The sequence below is a fragment of the Narcine bancroftii genome, chromosome 13 (assembly GCF_036971445.1).
Source record: "Narcine bancroftii isolate sNarBan1 chromosome 13, sNarBan1.hap1, whole genome shotgun sequence".
NCBI lineage: Eukaryota > Metazoa > Chordata > Chondrichthyes > Torpediniformes > Narcinidae > Narcine > Narcine bancroftii.
This window is the reverse complement of record NC_091481.1, coordinates 2,657,686-2,677,922: the sequence shown is the minus strand read 5'-3', so window position 1 is coordinate 2,677,922 and position 20,237 is coordinate 2,657,686. Positions and strand designations below refer to the sequence as shown.

The window sequence follows — 20,237 nt, the reverse complement described above, 5'->3', positions numbered from 1 at the left end:
CTTTGCCTTTTGTCAGTGAGGTGGGCTCTGCGGTCTTCATCAAAGGAGGTTGCTGCCCGCCAAACTGTGAGGCGCCAAGATGCACGGTTTGAGGCGTTATCAGCCCACTGGCGGTGGTCAATGTGGCAGGCACCAAGAGATTTCTTTAGGCAGTCCTTGTACCTTTTCTTTGGTGCACCTCTGTCACGGTGGCCAGTGGAGAGCTCGCCATATAACACGATCTTGGGAAGGCGATGGTCCTCCATTCTGGAGACGTGACCCATCCAGCGCAGCTGGATCTTCAGCAGCGTGGACTCGATGCTGTCGACCTCTGCCATCTCGAGTACTTCGACGTTAGGGATGTAAGCGCTCCAATGGATGTTGAGGATATACAGCACAGTAAAAGACGGCCCAATTGACCTAAAACCACCCCCCCCCATATGATTTGAAGAGTGGGAGGAAACCAGGGACCCTGGGGAAAATCCACGCAGATACAGGGAGAGAACGTACAATCTGCTTGCAGACAGTGTGGGATTTGAACCCTGGCCCCTGTTGCTGGGCCTGTAACAGCGATGCGCTAACTGTGCTACCAGCTCGGCATCTCCATGTTGGTCGTTTGAGTCATGAGTCATTGGCCCATCTAATAATGCCAACTGTTACATCACAGACCAGCAGCAATAGAAATTCACCAGGGGACATTGTTTTCTTTATTTATTAACAACTACTAATAATATAACACCTTAATTAACTTAACCCCAACTATGCGCGAATATACATGTGTGTGTATATGTGTATGAAATACCCAAACCATTACAATTCTGGAAAGTCCATTCACAGTTCAGTCTTAGAAATGCTGTGTTGAAACTCAGGCTTTGAGACTGATGCCCAGAAGTAATTATGAAGGAGGTGGGAAAGACTGAGTGATTGGACTATTGAAAACTCACGAATCTAGAGAAATGTCCTTTCATACAAATGGTTGTCACAACTCCCCTTTTCCTTGCGTAGGGGAAACAAAACGTGTGACTTCCACGATGCTTCCAAACATCAGGCACGGGTCAGTCAAAATGACCATCACAATGGTCACAATCCAATGCAGCAATTTTACTGCTTCCTTTACCCAGATATGGGTCAATCAAAGAGGCCTTTCCTTTGGTCACAGTGTGCTTCATTAATTCCCCTGACAGGGAGAATCATCCGAATTGTCCATTTCACACAAAGTCACTCCACCTCTGTGTTCATTGGTTGGCTGGAGGTCAAATCTGCTGTTCCTATAAGTGTCCCCCTCATTTATCTCTCTCCCCCACTGTGTTCCAGGATAAAGCAGGAAAATGTTCTCTGGCAAGATTCGACTTTTAGAAATATTCTATACTAAAGGTTGCCATCAGTCTATCCACAGTGGTGAATGGTTGCAGCCAGTACTAGCCCTTAACGTAACACTCACTAAATGAAACAGGAGATTGTAATCCAACCAGCTAGGTATTGGTCAAGTCTAGTTTGGTCCATGTCCTTCTCATATCTGATTAGTTTCTTGACATTTTGGTTGAGCAATAACAACATTTTTGATCCACATCTACTCATGACAATGAATTCTGGTATGTGTGCAATTTCAAAAACTTTTGTATCGGTCCGGTTTTGGCCATGGTGATCTGGTATCCCGTGCCAGGTGATGAACTCAGTCTTTCTGTTATTCCTATATATGGACAACAGTAGGTTAATGAGAAAAAAATAATCTTCTAGCGTTCCAGCCTTGGATTCCTTCCCCAAACCACACAGAGTGTAGACCAATTACTTTTGATCTCAGGCTAACCGAGTTCTTGGACTCTCATGTGAGAAGGAAACATTTTTGTTTCCAAAAACAATCTTTCTTGGACTTGGATTTCCTCTTTGAGATCGAAAGTTAAATGATCAAGTTATTTATCAGAATCAGAATTTATTGTCCTGAACATGTCATGAAATCTGTTGTTTTGTGGTCGAATTACAGTGCAAACATTTCTATAAACCACATTTCAAAATGAATAAAATAGTGCAAGAAAAAGTCAGGCAGTGTCTTTGGTTCATTGATCATTCAAGAATCTGAGGGCGGAGGGGAAGAAGCTGTCCTTGTGCCACTGAGTGTTCGTCTTCAGGCTCCTGTACCTTTTCCCCAATGGCAGCAGAGTGAAGAAGGCACGGCCTGGATGGTGGGGTCCTTGAAGATAGAAGTAGATGTCCTCAATAGAGTGAAGTCACAGGCCAGGTTAACAACCCTCTGGAGTTTTTTCTTGTCCTGAGCATTGTCACCTCCATACCAGCAGTGATGCAACCAACCAGAATGCTCTCCACAGTCCACCTGTAGAAGTTTTCAAGAGTCTTCGGTGACAGACTGAATCTCCTCAAACTCATCACAAACTATAGCCACTGGCAAGCCTTCTTCACGATGGCATCGACTTGGAGGCTCCAAGTCCTCAGGAATGTTGCCACACAGTCATGGGTGTATAGTGAGTAGAGCAGTGGGCTAAGCACGTATCCTTGATGTGCACCTGTGTTAATTGTTAATGAGGAGGAGATGTTACTTCCAAATTGTACTGAGTGTGGTCTCACGATGAGGATGTCAAGGATGCCAGGGTGAGGTGCAGAGGCCCAGAGTTTGGAGCTTCTTGGCCAGCACTGAGGGAATAATGGTGTTGGAGCCTGTGATGTAGTCGACAAAGAGTAGCCTGATGTACGATTGTTGTTGTCTAGATGATGATGAGCTGCATGACCTACAGCAGTAGCATTGAATCGTAATTCAGAAGAAGGCCATTCTTCCCATCATGTGGGCCCTTTTCCCCAACTTGTCCATGCTAGTCACTGCCCATGTCGATATACACGTTTATAAGTGCGTTGAGGATTAAAATGTTGCATCAGATCCTACCAAAAGAAGCTTGAAAGCATGGAAAATAGGAGCAGAAGGAGGCCATTCAGCCCTTAAATCTTGCCCTGCCATTCATTATGATCTTGGCTGATGGCTAAATCATAGTATCATACAGAATTGAAAAAGGCCCTTTTGGCTCAACTTGCTCACACCAACCAAAATGTCTGACCTACACTAGTCCCTCCTGCCTGCATTTGCTGCATATCTCTCCAAACCTATCCGATCTATGTCATCATCTATATGCTTATTAAATGTTGGAATAGTACCTGCCTCAACCACCTGCTTTGGCAGCCCGTTCCACACACCCACCACCCTCTGTGTATAAAAGTTATCCCTCGGGTTCCGGTTAAAACTCTCCCCACCCTCACTTTAAACCCATATCCTCTGGTTACTGATTCCCTTTCTCTCTGCGTTCACCCAATCTGTTCCTCCCATGATTCTGTACCCCTCTGTGAAGGACCCCTCACCCTCCTGCGCTCCAAGGAATAAAGCCCTGGCCTGCTCAACCTCTTCCTGTAGCTCACATCCCCAAGTCTTGGCACATCCTTGTAAATTTTCTCTGCACCCTCTCCAGTTTGACAATATCATTGCTGCATCAGGATGACCAAAACTGAGCACAGTACTCCAAATGATACTTCACCAACGTCCTGTACAACTGCAACATGACCTCAAACCTAACACCCAATACTCTGACTAATGAAGGCCAGTGTGCCAAAAGCCTTTTTGACCTCCCCATCTACCTTGATGACATTTTCAAAATATCGTGGATCTTTCTGCTCCTCAACACTCCACAGATCCCTCTGCTCCACAACACTCCCCCAGATCCCTCTGCTCTACAACACTCCCCCAGATCCTTCTGCTCTACAACATTCCCCCAGATCCCTCTGCTCTAAAACATTCCCCAGATCCCTCTGCTCCACAACACTCCCCCAGATCCCTCTGCTCTACAACATTCCCCCAGATCCCTCTGCTCTACAACACTCCCCCAGATCCCTCTGGTCTACAACATTCCCCCAGATCCCTCTGATCTACAACATACCCCCAGATCCCTTTGCTCTACAACACTCCCCCAGATCCCTCTGGTCTACAACACTCCCCAGATCCCTACCATTCACTGCACGGGTCTTACCCATTTTAGCCCTCCCAAAATGCAACACCTCACATTTCTCCATATTAAATTCCAATAACTGTAATCTGTCCACCTGCCTGACTGATCAAGATCCTGCTGTAATGTTGGCAACCGTCTTCACTCTCTATAATGGCAGACACTTTAGTGCCACCTGCAGACTTGCTGATCATGCCATTTACATTTTCATTCTAAATTATTGACACAGATGATAAACAGCAATGGGCCCAACACCGAATCCTGTGGCACACCACTAGTCACAGACTTCCAGTCCGAGAAACAACCTTCGACCGTCTCTGCCTGTTTACTGCCATGAAGTCAATTTTCTGTCTATCAGCTATTTTCCTTGGATCGCATGCGATCTAACCTTCGAGAGCAGCCTACCAAGCAGAACCTTATCGAATGCCTTGTTGAAATGCATATGTACAGCATCTACAGCTCAGCCCTCATCAACCCTCTTGGTCATATCTTCAAAAATCTCAATCAGTTTTGTGAGACATGACCTCCCACTGACAAAAACACGCGGACTATCCCTAATTAGCTCTTGACCTCCAAGTGCATGTATATCTTCTCCTTCAGAATGCTTTCAAGTAATCTACTGACCTCAGACCTTGAGCTCACTGGCCTGTAGTTTGCAACCTTTTCCCTGCAGCCCTTCTTGAACAGAGGCGCATTTGCCGCCCTCCAGTCTTTTGGCTCCTCACCTTTATTTAACTCCTCGACTGTGAGACTGACTGTTCTTAGGACATGACCATTGACTGTCACAGCTACCCCAGTCCCTCATGTCCTCCACAGTAAAAGCAGAGAAGTCTCCTGCAGCTCCTCACAGAGCTGGTCACACTGATCCCTGAGGGGTTCCAATATTTTCCATCTTTCTGTTTTATCCCATATCTCCCCTTTCAAAGAACAATATCCACCCCCTCCTTGAGTATGTTCAGTTTTCCAGCCTCAGTTCCTTAGAGTGGAAATAATCTCCATTCTCAACTCAATCGTGGTTCTTGGGCCTGGGCCACCTGGCCATAGGGAACATAGGGCAGAAGTTAGCACAATGTTATAATCGTGCCAGAGACCGAGGTTCAAATCTGGAGTAATCTGTAAGGAGTTTGTACGTTCTCCCTGTATCTGTGTGGGTTTTTCCTGGGGGGGTTCTGGTTTCCTCCCACCGTTCAAAACTTATCGGGGTTTGTAGGTCAATTGGGATATTTGGGTGGCATAGGCTTGTGGCCAGAAGAGCCTTGCCGTATGTCTAAATAAAATCTTTCCTGTATCTATTCTGTCCAGTCTTGGTAGATTTTATAGGTTTCTTAGAGATCCCCTCTCATTCTTCTAAACTTTAATGAATACATGTCCAATCACTCTCCATTCATTATCTCTGCCATTCCAGAAATCTCTGTGGAGAGTAGACTGCCATCAGTGAATTGTTGGTAGATCTTCCTCTGTACTAAGCACCAATATTAATGACCTCGAGCTTCTCTGTTGAATTTACTCCTGTTCTAGCATCGCTCCTGACTGCTCTCACCATCCCTGAAGCATTGAGTTCCAGATCAGCCCCACTTTCTCACCTCTGTTCCCTATGAATCTTGCCCAAGTCCACTGCTCTTTTGCCTGTGAGCAATCCCCCCAGTGGGGTTATTGAGTCTGATGGGGTTTGGTATTTAAAACTGTTTTAATGGCCAAACACAAATGGATCCATTTGCAATTTCCATAAGATCCAGTGCTTACCACATCTGACTTTGAACCTCAGGTCGCTGACACCTAAGATTCACTATGTTTATGTTCATTAATCACGTGGGGCGATACATGATTTGCCAATCACCTGCGTTCTGTCCGTGGACCTTGTTGCAAGCTATTTTAATCCCCCCCCCCTCACCATTCCCACACAAACATCCCACCAGATTCAAGGACAGTTTATTTCCTGCTGTTATCAGACTCTTGAACAATCCTCACACTGGTAAAATAATGCTGCCCTCACTCTGTACCAACTGATCTCTTTGTAACTCTGCATTCTGTAAAGAGTTTCTACTATAATACTATGTGTGGGTTGACTAGCTGGGCTGCTCACCAAGGGAGCTTTTTTTACTGTGGCTCAGTGTACTATAAACTTCAACTAAACTTGAATGTCTGTCCTTGGCCTCGACCATGCCAGGATGAGGCCAAAACTAAACTTGAGGAGCAACACATCATGTTCTTCCTGGACACCCTTAAACCCAACAGATTTCAGATTTATTGTCAGAGTATATACGTGACATCACATACAGATTCTTTTTCCTGCGGGCCAGGCAGAATTACCACCTATTGGTAGTGCAAAAATACTGTACACAGCGTACACATGTAAACATGTAAAGAAATGTAAACAAAGTGACTGTGCAATACCGAGAGGTAAAAAATTCAATAAACTGCCTAAGTGAGAGTTCATATATACAAATAAATAAATTTTGTTTCATGAATATGAGAGTCTCGGAGGGTGAGAGTGAGCTGTTCCTTGGGTCGATCACCATTCTCATTGCCCATGGGAAGAAGCTGTTCCTCAGCCTGGTGGTGCTGGCTCTGATCCTCCTGGATCTCTTCCCCGATGGGAGCAGCTGAAAGATGTTGTGTTCAGGGTGGAAGGCATCCTCAATGATTTTGTTCACCCTCCAGACAACAATCCCAGGAGATCCCAGTGATCCTCTCTGCCATTCTTATGGTTTGTGGTTTAGCCTCCAACCCATTTCTCTGCAGCAATCGTACCACAGCGTTGTTAACAGTGGTTTGATTTCTCTTTCTCCCCCAGGCTATGTGGTTACCCTCCATTCTATGACGAAAATGACTCCAGACTCTTCGAGCAGATATTGAAGGCAGAATACGAGTTTGACTGTCCTTACTGGGACGACATCTCCAACTCTGGTACGTTGACAATGACCAACCTCCTTACCTTGTTCATGTAATGAGGGTAACACAGACAGGACCACATTCACCATCCACCGTGGGTCACCTTGCACCCAGTGAACTCCCAACACCTCAAGTGACAACCACGGGTCATCTTGCACCCATTGATCTTCCATCCATTTCTGATCAATGACCATAACCTTATACCTGCAGCAAGCAGGAATTTCAGTGCACTTGTGCATTGTACGCATGGATATGACAATAAATTCTCACCACATCTCTCTTCACCCCTCCTCACCTCATTCCAGACCTTGTGGTGATGCTGTTTCCAGAGGTGCTCGTACATTTTAAGACTTTCCTACTTGACTAATATGTTTGGCCATTATAACTCCAGACATGCCTCTGCAATCCGCAAATTGCCTTAATGAAGTTCATTATCTTTCTCTCATTCTCTCTGCTGCCACAAATATTTCCTTAATACCTCCCTTCCCAATCATTTGTCTAGTTTCTGATTCCAAAATAATGTGCATACTATGTTATACTGTATTTAATACACTGTGCCAACATTGAATGAGCAGACCCTATGTGTGGAAATCACCAACGTTGTGTAGGAAGTGCTTGTATTGTGTGGTAAGGTCGGTCCTGTATTGTACAGATGGGGCCTGTATTGTTCTAGACTGGGTCAAGAATCATGTAGTCTGGATCCGTGTGCAGACTGGGCTTGCAATATATTTTAGTGCCTGTATTGTGGCTTCTCTTGTATAGACTGAGCCTATATTGTGCAGACTGGATCTGCATTGAGCGGTTGGGCCTGTAATAGATGGGCTAGACCTCTATTTCATTAGAAGTATGATGGTGTGTAGTGAGCTGATAAAAATGATTTGATGGAGTGGAACTTGAGACGGTCTTCCTCCAGCTGGGAGATGGCCACATTCTCTGCAACGTTGAGAAGGGAAAGTGGAGAATGGAATTATTTATTCAAAGTACTACAAAAATTCAGCTTACCAGAGAAGTATATTAATTGGATTAAAGCATTATATAAGGGGCCATTGGCAAAAGTGACAGTAAATGGATTTATATCAAAGCAATTTAACAAGCAGGTCAACACGGCAGGGATGCCCACTATCACCCTTATTGTTCGCGTTAGCTATAGAACCACTAGCAGAATTGATAAGAACAGAAAATAAAATAAAAGGGATAAAAATAAAAGACAAGGAATATAAAATCAGTTTATTTGCAGATGATGTTATAGTATACTTAACAGAACCAGAATTATCAATAAAAGAATTATATAAGAAATTGAAGGAATATGGAGAAGTGTCGGGTTACAAGATTAACGCAAATAAAAGTGAAGCAATGCCAATGAATAATGCGGATTTCTCAAAATTTAAGAAGGAATCACCACTCAGATGGCAAATACAAGCAATAAGATACCTAGGTATACAAATAAATAAAAATCTCGGCCATCTATATAAACTCAATTATATATTTTCCACTAATGAAAAAATTACAAGACGACTTAGAGCATTGGAAAGATTTACCATTAACACTGATAGGAAGGATAAACTGTATTAAAATGAACATTTTCCCAAGGATACAATACCTATTTCAGACATTACCAATACGCTTAACAGAGAAATTCTTCAAGGAGTTAAAGAAAATAATAAGGAAATTTTTATGGAAAGGGGGGAAACCAAGGATAGCACTAGATAAATTAACAGAATGGTATAAACAAGGAGGCTTACAACTACCAAACTTTAAAAATTATTATAGAGCCGCACAATTAAGATACCTATCAGATTTTTATCAAACAAGGGAAAAGCCAGATTGGACTAGATTAGAACTAGATAAAATAGGGGAGAAGATACCTGAACATATATTATATAATTGGGATGAAAAATTGGTACAACGTAGGAATTCTCCAGTATTGCATCATCTGCTCAACATTTGGAAGAAGATTCATGTAGAAAGGAATAAAATAAATTACCAACTACCAAAACTAATACTGATGCAAAATCAGCTAATCCCTTTTACAATAGATAACCTTTCCTTTAGAGAATGGGAGAAAAAAGGGATCAAAAGAATAGAAAATTGTTTTTCGGGAAATAAATTATTATCCTTTGAACAAATGAAGGATAAATATAATATAACTCACGATTCAGTCTTGGCATACTACCATCTGAAATCTTACTTGAAGGACAATTTGGGAAGCAGTCTGAAATTACCAGCGGGAAGTAATTTCAAATATGTGATTACAGACACAATGATAATCAAAAAATTTATAACAAATATATATATTAAACTACAAGAAAAGGAGAATGAGGAAACAAATGGTAAAACTAAACAAAAATGGGAACAAGATCTAAACATAAAGATAAAGAATGAAACATGGGAGAAGTTATGCTCTGGAACTATGAGAAATACAATAAACACGAGGTTACGTATGATACTATATAACTGGATACACAGGCTATATATTACACCTCAAAATTTAAATAAATGGGACCCAACAGTATCTGACAGATGTTTTCGCTGTAAAAAGGAAATGGGAACAACAATTCATGCAATTTGGACATGTGAGAAAGTGAAAAAATTTTGGGAAGATCTAAACCAGATATTAAATAAAATCACAAAAAGCAATATACCAAAAAACCCAGAGATCTTCCTCCTAAGTAACATAAAAAACAAAGAATTTGGACTCGATTTGGATGGAGCATAAAAAAGATTTGTTATGATAGTCCTAGCTGTAGCAAAAAAATGTATTATGTCAGCCTGGAAATTAGAAGATAACTTGAGAATACAACAATGGTATATAGAAATGAATAAATGTATTCCATTAGAAAAAATAACCTATAATTTAAGAAATAACATTACAATATTTGAACAAATATGGGAGCCATACATGAAACACAACAGAGAAAACCTTCCGGGGACATCTACCACCTAAAATGACAGAAGGAGAAGGAAATGAAAAGAACTGACTCAGTGGAATTTCTTGTTTATTTTTATTGAGTGACAACATTGTTTAACGGGTTTAATGTATCTTATATTCTGAACTTTAAATAAATGGGAGGGGAGATAGGGAGGGAGGGAGGGGAGGAGGGAAGGGGGGAGAAAATGACACTGTATATATTTAAGAAGGAAAATATATGTATCTTGATCAATATGGTTTATAGTGTGAAAAATAAAAAATTTTTAAAAAAGAGAATGGAAAGTGGAGATGAGAGTGTGCAGCAATCCCGATCTAAAAGCAAACCACTGGAGGAACTCAGTGTGCCAGGAAGCCCAATCCTGAAGCAGAGTCTTTACCCAGTACATCAACTGTCCATTCCTCTTACACCACCCCAACGGATACTGCCTGACCCACTGAGTTCCTCCAGCAGTTTGATTCTTGCTGTGGGAACAAGGTGTAGTCAGCGGGTTGCGAATCATATGATTTCCCAATTCCGAGGTCTCTGAATGGTCAGCAGTTGTCCACACTCAAGACGGAGAGCAACAGATTCTTGGGAAATCTTGGCAGTCAAGGGAGGAACATAGAAGAGATAGCAGACCAGATGTGATCTCACTGAAGATGGGCCCTTCCCTTCCGTATTCTCTATCAAGTGTGGTAGATTTGACTCTGGGGTTGTCTACTAGGAGCTGTCTGTGTTGTGTCTCTGAATCCAAATGAGTGGGAAGTAATTCTATTTTTAAATGCTGGAAAAATTAATTAATTGCTGCCAATTTGTCGAACTGCCAAGGCAGAATTATGTGTTAATACCAAAGAAGATAAAGATAGCCTTGAAATTAAAGAAAAATAATTGTTTGGCAGATTCCTGCACGGGATGATTCTTAAAACAATTTTTCTCTTTTACTGTGCCAAAGATTATTGAACTTTATGTGGTTCCCTGCACTCTTCAAAAGGGTCCGTCCCTGGCAGATGGACTCCAGGTTAAGATGATGGTGTTGAACGCAGCAAACATCTTTGTCTTGTTGTGGCAAGGGTTTCAGTACTTTTCCCACTTCCATAGGGCACTTCACTTGCTGAGGCTAATTGTCAGGTGAATGCACTGCCCCTGCATGCTAGATAAAACTTGTTCAAATTCACCTGCACCGAGATGCAGTGATGGAGGTTGTTTTTCTGAGCAGAGCAGATAGGCGTCTCATGCAAAGTACAACTGAGACACAGGACAGAAGTGCATTGGTACGGAGCGAAGGCAGCATTACTTTTACTATTTTCAGGTGCATTCAGGCGGGGAAGAAACTATCCTTGAATTTGGCAGTGCGAGATCTCACACTTGGTGGGACGAGCCTTTGAATAAGTTGGCTACTTTTCCAAGGCAGTTGGAGCCGATGGAGGAGAGGGGTGTGTGTGGGTGTGTGTGTATGTGGGTCTTAGCTGCAGTTTCTTGCAGTCTTGGGGAGAAAATAAGGGTTAGGAGCTAATTGGCTGGTTTTTCTAATGGGTTGAATCATTCATCGTATTTTTGATAATTTCCCAATCCACACACAGCTCAGTTCCCACAGACTCTCTGAATATTGTAGACAACTGAGAACCCACAGCCTTCTTTGTTGAATATACCAAAGATTTACAATCCTGAATGAAGAAACTCTTCCTCATTTCAGACCTAAATGGCCATCAAGAAGAAGCTAGAGGGACTCGACGTCCAAGAAGAGAGGTGGTCAGTCAGCCTCAGACTAAAGTAGCAAGAGGTGTTGGCAGGATATAGAGGAGCAAAGGAGCTGGTGAGGGACTGAGGTGAAGATTATATTGGACAGAAGGTGGAGAGACAGATAGAGGTAGAGACCCCTGGGGGGAAGGGTGAGAATTAGAGAAAAAGGTAAGAATGGGAGAAGGTAAAGAAGAGATAGAAACAGTGGAACAAGATAGAGGTGGGGCTTACCTAAAATTAGAGAAATTGATGCTCATGACACTGGGTTTAAGGCTGTCCAGGAAGATTATAGTGTCTCAAGTTTACATCCTGGCAATGGAGGAGGCTGGGGAACAGACATGTCAACATAGGAATGGTTGGGGGAGATGAAATGGTCAGCTACTGCGAGTTTGAGTTTAAATCCACTGACAGAGCATGGGTGTACCCCCAATCTGTCTCACTGATGTAGAGGAGGCCACACCCGGGGTACACCGAATGCAGCAGATCCAGATGGACAGTGTGCAGGTAGAGCTCGTCCCCACCTTCATGCCTGCACTCTGCTCTGTGGTTCTGGGGCTTACCCTGAGGAACAGTCCCTCCAATCAACTCTGGCCTCCAGCAAGCAGTGGGTTGCATTGTTGGAATGAAGTCATGTAGATTGATCAAATCTCTGTTGCACCTAGAACATTTGTCAATGTTCAGAAAATATTTTCCATGGAACCCATCTGGCATCATTTTTCCCGACAGCTCAGTCTATTAGTGTTTTTTTCACAACTGAATTCTATCATTTCTACTGCTTCCAATACTGCCTGACATTGTGTCTTTATTAAGGATAAATACGATTGCAACATATAAGATGTGCATAAAGTCATAATGGAACATACCGTGGAAACAGGCCATTCAACCCACTCTGCCTGTGCTAGCCACTTACTCTAATCCAGTGGTTCTCAACATTTTTCCTTCCACTCACATAATCCCATGGCCTCCTATGTATGGCATTGGTGCCCTGTGGTTAGTAAGGGATTAAGGTGGCATGTGAGTGGGAAGAAGAGGTTGACAACCACTGGTCTAACCCAACACTAAGCCCATTTTTAATTCTCCCCATATTTTCACCAACATCATCCCTCCCCTCATTGAGAGGGTAAACAGAATCCTTTTTTTAATTATATTTAAATTTAGATAATACAGCACCATAAGAGCCTCTTTCAGCCCACAATTGACCAACAGGCCCGTTACATTTTTGAAGGGTAGGAAACCGGAGCACAATGAGGAAACCACTCACGGTGGATGGATGTACAAACTCCTTACAGACAGTGCAGGATTCGAACCTCAGTTGCTGGTGCTCTAACGGTGTTTCAGTAACAGCTTCGCTAGCCATCTCTCCCAGGGTAAAAATGTCAATGCATTAGAGCACATGTATTTAAACTGACGGAGGCAAGTTTAAATGAGAGGTATGGGGCAAGTTTTTTTTTACACAGAGTGGTGGGTATCGGGAACGGGTTGCCAGGGGTAGTGGTGGAAGCAGACTACGAGACACTCATGTGTACATGCGGAGAGTTAAACAGAAAACTTTGCAGATGCTGGGGTTGCAGTGGAATAAACAAACATGCTGGAGAAACTCATGCAGCATCTCTGGGCAGTAAAAGGTAATCAACATTTTTGTCAAGGTATAAACAAAAAGCAGGCAGATCCCCAAATAAAAAGCAGGGAAGTGGTGGGGGGGGAAATATAGTGTTAGTGACACTACTAGAGACAAGTTTGTGGCAGCATGGATTGAATTCAAGATGAAGCCTCCACACAGTCTTGAGTGAATACTTTAGCTAATAAAGTTTTCAAAGAACCCACATTTCTTTATTACAATAAAAGAAACATCACAGGGGAAGGACTGGAGAGGAGAGAGGAGGGGCAGGGGGTCGAGGGATATGGATCCAGTACAAGCAGCAAAGTTTTAGGTTTAAATTGGCATAATGTTTGGTGCAGACACATGGGCTGAAGCCCCTGTTCCTATACTGTTCCATTGTAAGCACAAACCCCATACGTTTTGAAGGGTGGGAGGAAACCGGAAAACCCGGAGGAAACCCACGCAGACACGGGAGAACATATAACCACCGTACAGACAGGGCCAGATTCGAACCCGGGTTGCTGGCGCTGTAATAGAATGACTCTATCCACCACGTTAACCGTGCTACCCCCTACACTAGCCTTGCCATGGTACATAGTCACGTGGTATATCGAGGGGTGGCCATTAACTTGTTCAAATCCTGCAACATCTGCTGAGCAATTCATAAGATATAGGAGCAGGTTGGCTATTCAGCCCATCGAGAGGCTGCCCTGCATTCCATCATGAGCTGATCCATTCTTCCATCCAGCCCCTTTCCCTGCCTTCTCACCGTAACCTTTGATACCGTGACTATTCAGATACCTGTCAATCTGTGCCTTAAATACAACCAATGACCTGGCCTCACAGCCGCCCAGGGCAGCAAATTCCAGAGATTCTCCACTCTCTGGCGAGTCAATATCAAACTAGTAAGAAACTTTAGACTTTTGAAAGGAAAGTGAAAGGTGCTATTCTCTGTTATATCTCCCTGATGCACCATCAATAATCACAAAAGGCTGGAGTTGTGAAGTGATCAGGCTTTTATTAACTAAACACTGAATCAACCATTAACCTCATTGACTGGTCGAAGCAAAAAGAAAGAGGGAGCATTAAAGGGGCTACTCGGGTAGGATTGGTCTCGGGAGGCTGTCCAGCCGGCAGCAGCCAATCCTGGCATCACACTCCCTATAACCCTAACAAAGTAGTTCCAAGATTGAAAGAGAAACTTCAGTCACTTACAGAATTTAACGTACAGTCATTGAAACACATCACAGTCACTGGGCAAAGGACTCATTCATGTCAATCATTTCTTTCAGCTAAAGATTTTATAAAACGCTTGATGGAAAAGGATCCAAACAAACGTTACACGTGTGAACAAGCGTTGAGGCACCCATGGTAAGCAAGGTGACGCTTCTTCTCAAACTGACTGCAATCTGTGTCTGGTCCTGCATGTGTCTCCCAGGCCTCCTACAACGACTGTTGAGCAAGAATATCTCCAGACGCTGGGGCCGAGAACACAAACGGGCTGGAGAAACTCAGCAGGTCAGGCAGGCATCCACAGGACGTAAAAGGCAGTTGACATTTCGGGCCTTTGTCGGGTATGTGGAAAAACAGGCAGACACCTAACTACAGAAATGGGGGAATGGGGGGAGGAGGAAGGAAAGGGATGGGAGGAGGGGAGAAGAGGAGGGAGGCACAGGCAGGGGGAGGAGCACAGGCGAACAGGTAAGAGGTCATAGAGGATAGTCTACCTGCTTTTCCATGTTCCTGATGAAGGGCTCAGGCCCAAAATATTAGTTGCTTTTTACTTTGCTGCCTGACCTGCTGACTTTCTCTTTTGTGTCTCGTGTGCCTACTTCACAGGATGGACACAACTCTCTCGATGTAAACCTTAGGTGACTCTATCTCATTTGTTCCATTGTGCTTTGGGCTTGAACAAAACTACCTCCAACTGGCTCTGCTATCTCATTTCTCTTCCCCTCAACTCTTAACATTTTCTTTCTCTACTTTTCTTCTTTGCCACATTCTTTATTCATCTCTCTCCCACTTTCACTTCCTGCCATCCCTCACAGGCAATAAGGTGGTGTTTTCATTCATTTGTGGTTATTGGAGAATTTTATAGCTTGTATTTATGTCAATGGAAGTTCCTAGGTTATAACGGTAATTACATTTAAAAGGTAGAACAGTATTTATGTACTAGGGAAGGTTTAGGTTGGTGTGGAGTACGTTCACATGGGCCAACAGAACATCATGGGCTGAAGGGCCTGTACAGTGCTGTAATGCTGCATGTTTTACGTCCTGCTACTTTCCCCCCTCTGTTCCTCAACAAATACGGGCCGAGGTACCAAACATGGGATTCGACTACGAGCCTGTTCCAAAACCTACTGCTCATGAACAGATTGCCCTCTCTTGAGGCTGACACAGGTTGCAGACCCAACTCCCCACACACACACACACACACACACACACACACACACACACTCACTCACTCACTCACTCACTCACTCACTCACTCACTCACTCACTCACTCACTCTCACTCACTGGTGTGAGACTCCATCCTGCCATGTGCCTCCTGCTCTCCATCCCGTTGTCAGCTAGATGGGTATTTAGATCAGGCATTTCCATGGCTGCCCACTGACATTGCCTGGTGGCCCTTCTGTCCTCCATCTACAATGTAAAGGCCACAACATTCAGTGCGGCCTGACTCTGCGACAGATGGGACAACAGACCTATTGAGGATTATACTCTTCTCTCCTACCTGGGCTGAGCAGGGCCCAGATCCAAATGACTGGCGTGTCTAATGGTAATAACCTGAGTAAATGAGCTGTGTTTGTGCAGGAACAGCTGGGGGCAAGCTGTTCCACACTGCTGCTTGACTGTCTGGTTGCGAATCCCCGGGGCTGGAAACATTTAAATTGTTATCTGCACTTTGTCAACACTGCCTAGGCTATGGGTTAATTAATTCTCCTAGCTTCAGGGTTCAGGGAGTAATGAAACAGCGGTGTCCCAGTCTATAGTCTAGTGTAGGCAGTGCTGAACTACTTCTGCAAGGCTTCATCCTTACCTGAGCCACGAGGACTGGTGAACACCACTGTGCCTTGTGTATTCAATTCCCTTCCAGTTGTTTAACTCGGACTCTCCGGTAGCTTTGGAAAGAGACTCTAATTATGAAATGCTCGAATGCAAGAGATACACAAATGTCTGGAATGAATTCCAAACTTTATTTGAGTGGAAGCATTTTCACTCTCTGGGATTTAACAAATCTCTCAGAAGCTTTTTTAAATCAATTTGCTCACAGTGGCCGGCAAGGCCTGTATTTCCACAGTTCCTTGCAATAGGGAAGGAGGCCATTCAGCCCATCAAGTCTATGCTAGTCCCTGGATCAATCCTATTTCCCTTGTTTATTTTCTGTCACATATGTCCGTTTTTTCAGCTTGATTCTCCTACCATTCACTGTCACACAAGGGGTCATTTACAGCGGCCCACTAACCTACAACCTGTATGGGTGGAACATAGAACCTGGAACCAGAACAGTACAGCACAGGCCCATGTGTCTGTACTGACCATGATGCCCTATTTAAACAAAAACTGCTACATATTCCCCACTCCCACTTCAGCTCTACTATTGTATCTGATTCCACCACTGCTCGTGGCAGCCCATTCCTGGCACACACCACTCTCTGTAAAAAAAAATTTACCCCACACATCTCCTTCAAATCACCCCCCCCCCCAGCTCCGTCCCCCTCACCTTAATTGCATGTCCTCTCATGTGTGACACTTTCACCCTGAGAATCAAATTCCGACTATCCACCCATCACTGCCTCGTGTCAGGTCTCCCCTCAGCCTCTGACACTCCAGAAAAACACAACCCATGTTTGTTCAGCTTGGGGGACACTGGAGGTCCCGGAGGAACCCTATACAGTCACATAGTGAACATGCAAACTCCACACAGAGAGCTCCGGAGGTCAGGATTGAACCCAGGCTCTGGATCTTTGAAATGCCAAGACTACCTGCTGAAAGCAGACTGTCAAAGTGGAGAGAAGTTTGATTGAGTGGAGGTATGTGACCATCGGTGAGCTGCAAGAGTCAGTATTGGGTCTGCTCCTGTTTGCTATCTATATTAATGACTAGTATAGCAGTGAGGATAACCTGATTAGTAAATTTACAGACGACACCAAAGTTGGCAGTGAGGAAGAATAGCTAGATAAATTGGGAATGTGGGCTAAGGAGTGGCAAATGGAATTTTAACTCTGACTAGTGTCAGGTGTAGCATTTTAGGAAGCCAAATCAGGACAGGACTTGAATAATGGGGCCTTGGAGAGAGTTGTAGAGAGTCTTAGGGATACAAGTACGTAGTTCCCTAAAAATGGTGACTCAGGTGAACAGGGCAGTGAAGAAGGAGTTTGGCCCACTGGCCTTCATTGGGCAGGGTATTGAGCCCAATAGTTGGGACCTCATGACTCAGTGTACAAAATTTTGAACCACATTCCCTGGGGCGCAGGAAGCTGAGGGGTAACCTTACAGAGGTTCATAAAGTGATGAGGTGCGTGGATAAAATGAATTCTCATGGCCTGTTTCCCAGGCTGGATGATCAAGCACTAGAAGGCACAGGTTTAAGACGGGCCTTGCTTTGAAGAAAGGCTCAGGCCTGTAATAAATCTTCACCTCCTGGGAACCCTGAGAGACTGGACAAAAGGTAGGCAGAGTGGTAGTGAAGGTGTTGGGCACCCTTGGCATCTTCGGTCAGGACACTGAGTACAGGAGCAGGGACGTCATGTTACGGCATTGGTGAAGATGCTCACCCAGTTACGGGAAAGATAAAGAGTGCAGAAAAATTCATGAGAAAGTTACTGATACTCATGGGTGTGAAGTACAGTATCAGAAGAGGGTGAAAAGGCTCGGACTTTTCTCCCTAGAGCATGGGAGGCTAAGGGGGAGGGGGGGTCTTATAGATATTTATAAAATCATCGATAATCATAGTCTTTTGCCAAGGGCAGGAGAATGTAAAACTGGAGAGCATACATTTAAGGTGAGAGGGGGAAAATTTAAAAGGGGACCCGAGGGGCACCTTCGTCGAGCAAGCTGACTGCCTGCCCCACTTTCGTGGTTACGTCCTAGCCCGTGTGGTGATGGAGCGGGAGCACGGAGTGTCCGAGGGGTGTTCCGAGAATGGTGGGCCCCCAGGCGATCGAGTGCATCTCGGACAGTGATAACGGGATTTTCATTTGGAAATGTAAATAGTGTATTACAGAGAGGCACCAGTGATTTACCTCTTCTTGTGAATTTCCAATGAGGTTAATAATGGTTTTAGATGTAGTTCTGTGAATGTTTTGTGTCTTGTTGCTGTTGTTTTGAATAAATGTTCTTCACTCGTAGGGTGGTGGAATGAGTTGCCAGAGAAAGTGGTAGATGTGGAGGAAAATTGTAAAGTTTAAAGATATTTCAAGTCAAGTTTATTGTCATCTGATTGAACAAGTACAACCCAACAGTATTCTCCGGTCCTCGGTGCAAAACACACAGACACACAACCAGACATAACACACATACAGACAAACAATACATACGCAGGACAAGTATTTCATCTATACAAATAAATATGGTTTCATGAATGTGAGAGTCTTGGAGGGTGAGTGTGAGCAGTTCCTTTGGTCGTTCAGCGTTCTCACTGCCCGTGGGACGAAGCTGTTCCCCAGCCTGGGGGTGCTGGCTTTGATCCTCCTGTATCTGTAGAAGGGGTCCTCACTGACTACGATCCAGATAGATCACATTGATGGGGTGGTGGGGAGGGAGACTCCATCTCTCCATTTAGACAGGTACGTGGAAAGGAAAGGGTTAGAAGGACATAGGCCAAATGCAACCAAATGGGACTAACTTGGTTGGCACAAGCAAGTTGGGCTGAAGGGCCTGTCTCCATGATGTAGAACTCGATGACTTAGTAAAACACTCAGCAAATCAGCAGAGCCCCGATTTCCAATTGTAACCGTCTCTTCTTCCATGCGACCCTATTCCCCTAGCACTGACCCTGAGCTGGACTCCATAAGATTGCCTTGACTTTCTTGCTGTGAGATGCTCAGGTGTTGCGACTGGCGGAACGTAACAGAAGCTGGCTGCACGGAGAATGCATTAATTGAATGAATGAGAGCAAATTTGCTCTCTCTGTGGTTTGGTTAGTACCCAGCTGTTACTAGTTCCCAGTGAGTTACAGCAGCCAGATGTGGGTGTCTGCTGGAAACGGTTTCTCTGTGCTTAGAACAGGCAGCCAGAGGTCATGTTCATAATCAGAAACAGAATTTGTTGTCATGAACATGTCGTGAAGTTCATTGGATTGTGACAGCGTCACAGCACAAACATTTACGTAAACCACCTTTCAAAATTAAGCAAATATAGTGCAAGAAAAAGAAACTGAGGCAGTGTCTGTGGTTCATTGATCATCCAGGAATCTGATGGTGGAGGGAAAGAAGCCGTCCTTGTGACACTGGGTGCTCATCTTCAGGCTCCTGTCCCTTTTCCCTGATGGTAGCAGAGTGAAGAGGGCATGGTCTGGGTGGTGGGTCCTTGAGGATAGGGGCTACTTTCTTAAAAGACGGCCTCTTGTAGATGTCCTCGATGGAGTAAAGTCTGGTGCCCGTGATGTTAAAGGCCGAGTTAACTACCCTCTGAAGTTGTTTTCCTATCCTGAACGTTGGCATCTCCATACCAGGCAGTGATGCAACCAGCCAGAATGCTCTCCATGGTACACCTGGAGAAGTTTCCAAGTCTCCTCAAACTGGTGGAAGTGGAGGAAGCAGATTTTGTTGTGCTTGTGGTTAGACATGAGTCAATACAGCGAACAGATGGATATGAATCATGTGCAAGCTGAGGTGTTTAAGTTTAATGAGGGTACCATGTTAGCCATAGATAGATAGGCTGATAGACCTGTCTCTGAGTTGCCTACTTCTGTGCTCCCCGTTCTCCCACATTGTGACATGGGAAGGTTCAAACAAAGCAACAACCCCATTGGAACAGATGGTCTAATACATACACATGCAGATAAATGTGCATGCATGCACACACATGTACATAGACACACAATCATACCTAAACAATGCACACATACACACCTACATATGCTCATGTTGATGCACACATGCACATGGAAGAG

General features: G+C 44.1%; 1 protein-coding gene and 1 long non-coding RNA gene across 9 annotated transcripts in view; one reads left to right on the top strand and one right to left on the bottom strand.

Moving 5' to 3' along the window:
• The window catches only part of camk1da (calcium/calmodulin-dependent protein kinase 1Da), a 238,680-nt gene that overhangs the window by 125,382 nt on the left and 93,061 nt on the right, over nucleotides 1-20,237 (top strand). For all 7 annotated transcript variants that reach the window (XM_069907465.1, XM_069907467.1, XM_069907462.1 and 4 more), the window contains 2 exons: nucleotides 6,772-6,884; nucleotides 14,411-14,489. In XM_069907465.1, the coding sequence (XP_069763566.1) occupies nucleotides 6,772-6,884; nucleotides 14,411-14,489 (192 nt within the window). The remainder of the gene's footprint in view (nucleotides 1-6,771; nucleotides 6,885-14,410; nucleotides 14,490-20,237) is intronic.
• LOC138747877 (uncharacterized) overlaps nucleotides 1-20,237 on the bottom strand; it is a 33,031-nt gene that overhangs the window by 7,807 nt on the left and 4,987 nt on the right. For both annotated transcript variants that reach the window (XR_011347703.1, XR_011347704.1), the window contains one exon: nucleotides 16,161-16,242. This is a non-coding gene — a long non-coding RNA (uncharacterized lncRNA). The remainder of the gene's footprint in view (nucleotides 1-16,160; nucleotides 16,243-20,237) is intronic.